Source organism: Aythya marila, assembly GCF_965140915.1.
Source record: "Aythya marila genome assembly, chromosome: 3".
NCBI classification, from domain to species: domain Eukaryota; kingdom Metazoa; phylum Chordata; class Aves; order Anseriformes; family Anatidae; genus Aythya; species Aythya marila.
Window position 1 is genome coordinate 45,862,402 of NC_139044.1, and position 9,185 is coordinate 45,871,586.

General features: G+C 45.3%; 1 protein-coding gene across 1 annotated transcript; it reads left to right on the forward strand.

Annotated features, from left to right (window-relative positions):
- Positions 1-528: 528 nt before the first annotated feature.
- TBXT (T-box transcription factor T) lies at positions 529-6,886 on the forward strand (the record flags this gene model as incomplete). The annotated part of the gene is made up of 8 exons (XM_082755702.1): positions 529-734; positions 826-1,090; positions 1,411-1,545; positions 2,260-2,321; positions 2,415-2,476; positions 3,437-3,613; positions 4,517-4,649; positions 6,390-6,886. The coding sequence occupies 8 exons, from the start codon at positions 529-531 to the stop codon at positions 6,655-6,657; spliced, it is 1,308 nt and encodes a 435-aa protein (XP_082611828.1). The 3' UTR covers positions 6,658-6,886.
- Positions 6,887-9,185: the final 2,299 nt, after the last annotated feature.

Below are 9,185 nucleotides of genomic sequence, written 5' to 3' on the forward strand. Positions count from 1 at the left end.
CCTCCCGCTTGCTGAGGGCAAAGCGAACCCAAATCAACATGTGCTGCGCTGGGACTGCTTGAAAAGCGAGTGGGTGCTTTGGGGAAACGTGTGGATGCGTTAAGACTCTGGGGAGAAAAAAAATGTGAAAATAAGAACGAGTAGCACTCATTTTCGGTGGCATTGACGGGGCGGGCAAAGTGGTGGGCTCCGTCCCTTCCCCTGTCCCCCTCGTCCCGTCCCGCCGGGGCCATTTCCTCGCGCCCGGGCGCTTTGATGGCGGCGCGGGCAGGCGGGGGTGCGGGCCGCGGTCTGATATGGCCGCGGGGAGCCAATGGCGCCGCCCGGGCGGGCACTTCAAAGCGGCGGCCCGCCAATGGGCGCGGGCCCCCCGCGGGCCGCGTGATGTCAGCGGGGGCCGTTTATGGCCGGTATAACCGCGGCCCCCTGCCCGCCGCGGCGCTCAGGGCAGGCAGCGGGGACACCGCAGCGCTGCCGCCGCTGCCGCTCGGGGCTGTGCCGGGCAGGGCAGGGCAGGGCAGGGCCGCCATGAGCTCTCCGGGCGCCGAGGGGGCGGGCAAGGCGGCGCCGTGCCGCGTGGAGCACCTGCTGAGCGCCGTGGAGAGCGAGCTGCGGGCGGGCAGCGAGAAGGGCGACCCGACGGAGCGCGAGCTGCGCGTCAGCCTGGAGGAGGGCGAGCTGTGGCTGCGCTTCAAGGAGCTCACCAACGAGATGATCGTCACCAAGAACGGCAGGTACGGACCCGGGGAGGGGGAGAGGGGGAGGGGGAGGCGGGCTGCCCGCGGGTGCCGCCCGCAGCCCCGTCCCACCCGTGTCGCCCCGCAGGAGGATGTTCCCGGTGCTGAAGGTGAGCGTGTCGGGGCTGGACCCCCACGCCATGTACTCCTTCCTGCTCGACTTCGTGGCGGCCGACGGGCACCGCTGGAAGTACGTCAACGGCGAGTGGGTGCCCGGCGGCAAGCCCGAGCCGCAGGCGCCCAGCTGCGTCTACATCCACCCCGACTCGCCCAACTTCGGCGCGCACTGGATGAAGGCGCCCGTCTCCTTCAGCAAGGTCAAGCTCACCAACAAGCTCAACGGCGGCGGGCAGGTAAGCGGTGGCTCGGCGGGGGACACGGCCCCGGCACGGGGGGGGTGGGGGGGCGCAGGAGGCGCTGGGTGCAGCCCCTGAGCTGAGGGGTGAGGTGGTGATGAGGCAGAAAGCCCACCTGCAGCGCCTCTTCCTGCCTACAGCTTCGCTTTTAGGGTTCATCAGCCCTATATATATGCATAGGGTTCCTATATGCAACCCCACATATATGCATAGGGTTCCTATAAACAGCCCTATACGTGTGTGTACGGTTTGCTGCCTCTCCCTCCCCGGCTGTGGAGAGCTGCCCCTGCTCACCTGCCCTGTCTCGCTCTTCTCAGATCATGCTGAACTCCCTGCACAAGTACGAGCCTCGGATTCACATAGTGAGAGTCGGCGGCCCGCAGCGGATGATCACCAGCCATTCCTTCCCGGAGACCCAGTTTATAGCCGTGACGGCGTACCAGAACGAGGAGGTATGCGCGGCGGGGGAGAAACCTCCCGGAGCTTGCACCCTTTCAAGTGGCAAAGCGCTGTTACAAAGCAAAATAGCGGGGCTCCTGGCACAGCTTTCCTTTCTCTGTGCTTTTCCTTCCTTCTGTACTTCGTCTGAAGTTAAATGTAAAAACTCTATCCATGTATAACAACACAAAGTTCTGTTCATCATCTCAATATATACTGTAAAGTTATTGCCAAAGAGTAATTCTTAATAGATTCCTTAGGGCAAGCTGTTATGGTAAGAAACACAGTTGTTATTTTCAACTGAATCATGAAATAACTGTAAGCGTTGTTTTCGGAACAGACCTTTCTGTCTGCCAAAACGTGCATCTGTATTTAATGGACTTGTAAGTTACCAATCTTGTTGAGATTTGTTGATGCCTCTTTTGCTTTGTCTTGAAACCCAAAGCTTCTTCTAACTTTAGTGTGCCTTCTTAACTGTTGCCTTACTCAATAAATAAACTCAGGCAATTCAGTCTTGTAGAATTTAGGGACTAATTCCTAGCCTGCTGTTAATATTTCAGATATAAGGTGCTCTTTAATTGATGTATATAGGTATCACAGGCCCAACCATATTCTTTAAAAAATGTGATTTTTCTGATTTGAACGGAAAGTACTAATTTGAGTCTTAAATTTCTTTATGATGATGAATAATAATACTTGCAAATAAAAATGTTTGTTGTTGCTTTTAGATCACAGCTTTAAAAATTAAATACAATCCATTTGCGAAGGCATTTCTTGATGCAAAGGAAAGGTGAGAGCTCTTTACTCAATTCTAAAGTTTGGATTTTTTTTTCACATTTACGAAAACACGCTCTGAAATAATTTGGCATGATTTCTTTTACAGAAGCGATCACAAAGATATGATGGAGGAAGTGGGAGACAACCAGCAGTCTGGGTATTCGCAGTGTATGTTTCCTTTCATTCAGCATCACGCCTGTAACTCTGAATTTTCCATCTCAACTGCCAGTTAATCAAAACTTTGAGAGCAGTGTTTGCTGGTTGGCCTATTAGTTCTTATGGAAAATAATATTACTGATCCTTAAGGTTGGCATTCATGCAGGTTTGTGATTGTTTAAATGTGATGATTTTTATATATTATTATTTATATATATTTTATATACGTGTGTGTGTGTGGTTCAGACAGTGGTATTACCGTCAAAATTCCTTAACAGAATTTTGCAGCAACCATTGTTTCTGAAAAGACAGCTGAGGACAACAATAGTCATATGGATACAGAGACTAAAGTTCTGTTAAAATACAGCAGATAACTATCAAAATAGTTCTTACTGAAGACAACTAGGAACATTTGCTTAAAAAGTTATGCCAGATGAGTAAAAAGCACTAGTAATGTTTTAATGATTTGTGTTTTAAAGGGTTATTGCCAAAAAAATGTTTGCAGCCTATAAAAGGGGGAGTTGTGCTGTAGTAGGAATTACTTCCTTTTAGTGAAAGCACTTGGTTTTAAGAGTTCTTAGCAGCCTGAGAAATGTCAGAGCCTAGCTATAAGCTGAGACCCCCAAAAGGGCAATTTAAAACTGACAATTACACTGTTACTGAGCACACAAATGATCACACCCTACCCAGGTAAGGGAGGCTTTAACCATTTCAGTGTTTCCTTACTGTGATTGTAACTAAATGGTAGCTTTTAAAAAATTTCAGCTTGACACGGGGCTTTTTCTAAGCTGTTTTCTGAATTTTCCTTCATAAGACCATTTCTTAGTGTTGTACAATTCAGACATTTCAGCTTTACAGAAACTTGTTTTCCTTTCACAAGTGTGCACTCCCTCTCTGATCAATTATTTATCTCTTCGCTATGCTCTTGGCTGTGTTACATACTCATCATATAAAACTCTTGCTTTCTCACAGTAGGTAGTTGGCTTATTCCTGGGACTGGGACTCTGTGCCCTCCTGCCAATCCTCACCCTCAGTTTGGAGCACCCCTGTCGCTCTCCCCTGCTCACAGCTGTGAAAGGTACTCATCGCTGAGGAACCACCGCTCTGCCCCTTACCCCAATCCCTACACCCATAGAAACAACTCGCCAAGTAAGTTGTACTTTGCAGCTATGTAAAGATGGGAAATTAGCCATGGTATGCGAGCGTAGAGCAGTGTGCATCTAGAGTGATGTCCACAGAAATGGACAGAAACAGAGGTCACTGTCTAGTTCAGTTGACGCAGAGGGTTTGGGGCTAGAATTGCAAAGAAATAGTGATGATGGGTATGTGTCCTGTAGTCTTTACAGTGGAAAGAAATGTGGTTGTGCAGAAATGCTGGCTGCTAGTTGATTGGATTGCGTTGTGCTGGTTTTGCTGTGTGTTCTTGAATTGCTATGACTGTTGAGGTTAAACTTTCTTAGACTCTTTTTTTTTTTTAAAATTAAATTTGCAAGTGAGGATTTTAATTGCCAGTTAGAGTAAAGACAATGAAATGAAATCGTACAGGTCTGGTCCCAGCAGTGGGAATAAAAAAAATAAGCCACAGTCTGGTCACTCTTGATGACGCCTAAGGCAGACTTAAGAGCCTGTGGTGGCATTCTAATGCTGGGATATGTGATTCAGACTGCTTATTATCCAGGGCCGCCAAATTGTTACTGCCCATGTAGGTGACAGAGATAAAGGTGCTTTGGAAGAGAGACTGGAGTAGCATAAGTAAGGAGCCCACCTCTTTCCATTGATTGAATAAGAAAGGATGGCCTGAATTAGCAAGTAGTTTGAATATAGATATCTTTTTCTAAGTAAGACTTTGCAGCTGTAAGTTGAGGAAAGCATTGCTTCAGTAGGGGCAATGCCAGTGAACTTGTAAGCTTGACACAACTGGTAGGTGACTGTTTTTCTTTGGGGGGGGGGTTCAAGGCAGTAGTGCAGGAGGGTGGTTTAAAGCAGTCCATTGCATTTGAACACAAAACTACTTGGTTTGATTCTAGTGTAAGCGATTACTTGTTTTCTCAGCAGCCTATGCCGATAATTCCTCTGCGTGCCTTTCCATGCTCCAGTCCCATGACAACTGGTCTACTCTCGGAGTTCCCACACACACAACTATGCTGCCCATGAGTCACAGCACTGGCACAGCTACTGGCTCCAGGTAGGCATCCTTCAGAAACCCTATTAAGAGAAGGCTGAAAGAGGAGGTAGAGAGTCACCATTAAATTAAAAAATTTGTATGGCCACAGGCAAATCATTATATATGTGGGGGGCACTGAGAAGGTCTAATTACAGTGAAAACAGATTGATGAAATAGGTAAGTTAGTTTTGATGCTTTGGAAATGTAGCTACTTGTGACAACAACATTTTATAGATTAAAGATCAAAAATGATTTAGACAGGCATCCACTGAATTTGAGGATGGTCTGTTAAGTTTCATCTCATTTTGCTTTCAAGCAAAATGCTATTTAAATATGTCTTTTTGAGCTGTCTTGTTTTAGCCAGTCACTGTTTTCCCCTCCGCCTTCACACACCGTTATTCTGCTACAAATAAAGTGGCAGTGAACTGCAGTGTGGAGAAGGAGCAAGTGGTTGGGGTAGTAGCAAATATCTACTTAAGATATTGTTTGACAAGCCAGTGTAACATCAAATTGTGTAATTGGTTAAAACCTTGACAATTTTGTAATTGCATAAATGTTTCTGTTCTCTTCTTTGTACTTACTATCTCAATTAAAGTTTCAGTCGTTTAGCAGAGATTATGGTTGGACTTGATCTTGAAAGTCTTTTCCAGCCTAAACAACTGTATGGCAAGGGTGTTGGAACTAGATGATCTTTAGGGTTCCTTCTAACCCAAAGCATTCTATGATATAGCTTACAATCTCTTGGAGCTAAACTTGAAAATTCAAAGGAATATAGTTAAAGTGGTAAAATCTTTGCTATTAACCACAGAGGACAGAGGTTCAGGCATCTTTTTTGGCAATTCATACCTACCACTTGGTTTGTGGAAAACGTTCTTCTATGAGCCATGCACGTTGATGCGTAGCTGTTAATCAGAATATGTACTAATTCCCAGTGTAAGATAGCTGTATTACTGAACAGACGTTTTAGTCCTTAGTGGATGTTAACAGGTACTCCTAGCACTTCTTTCCAAGGCTGCCCCCCAGGGTACATACTTCAAAAGTTGCAAAGTGCGCTGAGTTCTGGTTGCTGCAATAAGAATTGTCCAGTAGATAGAATGTGTAGAGCTGTAACTGTGGGATCTTGATAGCATTTCTTCCATCGCTGTTGTCTGTATAAAGCAAGAGTAATATTTCTCTTGTTTTGGTAAACTGCTTGGAATCTAAAGTAGAAAGTGCGTGTGAGTGTGCGTGTGTGTGCACCCCTAGAGGGTGAGAGAGTGGAGGCTGCAGAACCCTGACAAGGGTTTTTTTTTGTTTGTTTGTTTTCTTCCCCTTTCAAGCAACCCTTTCTCTGTTTTCCCTGCAATCTATAGGTATCAATTCAGCTCTTCCCCTTCGAACATGAGATGACAAACAAGGTACTAGGAAGGCTGAATTACCCTCTGGTGTTTGTCCATCTCTGACTATAGAGGACCCAAGGGGGGGTCAGGGCTTTGACAGACTCGTGGCAGTGGATTCAAGCCTGTCTGGGTCCCACACCTGCTGTATCCAGCCACCCCAAGGTCACAGCACTTTTCTGTGAGGCCAGGGTGTGGCACGGTTCAGGAATCAGCTCTCAGTCCTGTGCATTTTTTTTAGGCTGGCCTGTTAATTCCTTAGTTTGGCCTAAAATTTACTGGTGTACTTGTGTACAGCAAATGAACCTGTGGGAGCTGTGTGGTGAGCTGAGCACCTGCCAGCAGAGCCTGCAGTCACTGATAACCTGTTATGTTTGTCTTCCAGTCAGTACCCTAACCTGTGGTCTGTGAGCAACAGCACCATCACGCCCGTGTCCCAGTCGAGTGGGATGTCCAACGGCCTGAGCTCGCAGTTCCTACGTGGCTCCCCAGCGCACTACTCTGCCCTTCCGCACCCGGTTGCTGCCACCGCTTCTGCGTCCCCGCTGTACGACGGTGGGGCCCCCGCGGACCTCCCTGACAGCCAGTACGATGCCTCCGCGCACGCTCGGCTGGCATCCACGTGGACGCCTGTCACCCCACCTTCCATGTAAACCCAGGCCTTTTCCTTCGAAACAGACTGTTTAGCTACTGAATTACTTTAAATGCTTAACCCTTAAGGAAGAGAAAAAGAAGATGTGAGGTAAATTACAGATAAAGCATCTGCACTGCTTTGCACAGAGCATTTAAGTCATGCCTCTGGTAATGAGCAGTGCGTCGTTAATGTCATGTAGAGTTTACAAACCTGGTGAGTGTGCAATTCTGAGAGCAGATTCACTGCTTTTTATCTTTTTTTTTTTTTTTTTTTTTTTTTTTTTTTTTTTAGTTTGATAGGTCTAATTTTTAAGATTTTGACTTTGATTCCAAGTTTCAGTGTTCAAATATGTTTGGACCTGAAGTTTGGTACCTGGACAACTTTCTTGAGTAAGTTACTTGTTACTGTTTTTCATTATTTTTTGTTGTCATTTGTTCTGTTTTAATGGCAAACTTAGGTATAGCCATGAGAAGACTGTTATTAACTGTCGAGTTAGAAGCATTCTGAAATCTGCACAAATGTAGCTGAGGACAGAAACTTTTGGAAAACCACGTGCACTAACGCGTATTTGTCTCACAAATACGTTGTGTTCTTAACTGTATGCTTATTTCCTTGCTGCTGAATTAACGTTGAGACAATCTGCAAGAACTCTTTTCTTCCTAATTAATTGCAGTATTATTGTTTAGTCTAAATTGTTTTACCCAAAAGACTCCTTTTTGAGGTACGTTTTGCTGTTTGATCATATTCAGACACCTGTCAGCTTTGCTAAACATCTTCATTTCAAATAGCCAGTGTCTAATAAGGAGCCCTGTCTAAAACCTTCTCAGGTTGCTGAAAAAAACATCACTGATTTTGATGGTCTCTGGCTCAGGCCTTAAAGGAGGGAATTCAATACCTGGAGAAGCATTCTAATTTATTTTATTTCAGTGTTGTACTCTGTTGATCTATTTATTATTTGGTAAGTTGCAACTTTGTTGTCTACATGTTAAGATATGTAAATAATACATCAATCCACAGTGTACTTTTAAAGACAATCATATGTGGGATATGTCACCCAATGGCACATGGAACTACGTGGGTGTCAGTAGTTAAATTATTGTTAAGAGAGGAAAACTCTAGTTACCAGTAACTAGGGAAAAAGTGTGGATATACTAAGCTTTAAAATACATTGCTTGACTTGATGGAAAGGCCAGATCTTGATAAAACCCTACCTTCAGAACTGATATTAAGTACTAAGATCTAAATTTCTTACACAGACCAACTCGATACATTGGTTCAAAGGGTGCCCTTGGAGATGTCTGTGTCTCCCACTGACTGGCAAGTGCATATCCCAAGGAAAGTGAATTGTTTTGCAAAAGCCATAGTAGATAACTTTTATAATGAAGTGCCTAATGTACTGAAGCAAAAATCTGAATCAGGGAATTCTTTAAACTTACCAATGTGTGCACAAGAGCTACGGTGGCAGCTTTAAGCTGAAGAAGCAGTATTAGCCACCACATCAGTCTCTTTGGAACCCTACGGGCAGGTCCCTGCACCCAGAAAGATTTTGGCAGGATTTTTTTCCCTGCAGAAGGATTTGTGTGCAACTGCAGGACACGGTTTCTTGGAGGTACTCCGGCAAGAGACCAAACTAGAAGCAGATGGCTGCACGACTGTGCTCTCTGTCAATACTGTAAATATTGATCTAAGCTCTCCTATTTTATTGTGAAAGCAAATTGTGTAAATGATGTAAGTGCATTATTATTTAGAATATTTTGTAGAAGTTAGCAATGTATTTCACTGTAATTTTTTACTTGTTCTTTGGAAGCATAATTTAAATTGGAAAAAAAAGAATAAAGATTCTTAAATAAACTCAGTGTTTAATTTTGAGTTTTTGGGGGGCGAAGGGGAAAGCTGAAACAAATGCACACCAGACACGCTGAACCTACAGTATGTTGAACTTCCACAGTATGGTTTCACAAATGGTTCAAACTGCACAGCACATCTTCTGGCTGTGGGCGAAGGGTCTGATAGTTCTTTGCACCCAAATCAATGGTTATGTAGTTGTGAAGATCTTAAATGCGGAAGTGAGCATTTTAAGAGAGAGACTTTGTGAGATGCTACATCCTCATCATCTGCTTCTCCCTCTATTTCTCCCTCCCTGACTGAGTGGGGTGGGACTGCAGCTGGTGTTGGCTTGGCATTGCTGTACGGTCAGGTTGCAGGCCCAGCCCATGTCAAAAAGCCCAGAGTCCGCTTTAACCTTCAGCCTAAGGATACCTGTGCCCTCAAAGCAGGCTCTTCACGTGAAGAGGGACACACAGTGGAAGGGAAGGGACCTGAGAGGTGTGGAATAAGTGCTAGCACAGGGCTGCAGGATGTCCCTGCTGCACAGCTGCTGCCCAGCACAGGGGTCAATGGTTTCACAGACTCTTGCAAAGCTTCCATTGAATAAGCAACTGCCATCCATGCAGACTGAAATAGTTTTTCCATCTGTTGATTTAGATGGAGCTTGCCAACTCACCTGCTTGCAAATAGGCACTGCTTGGTGTGATGAGGAACAATTTA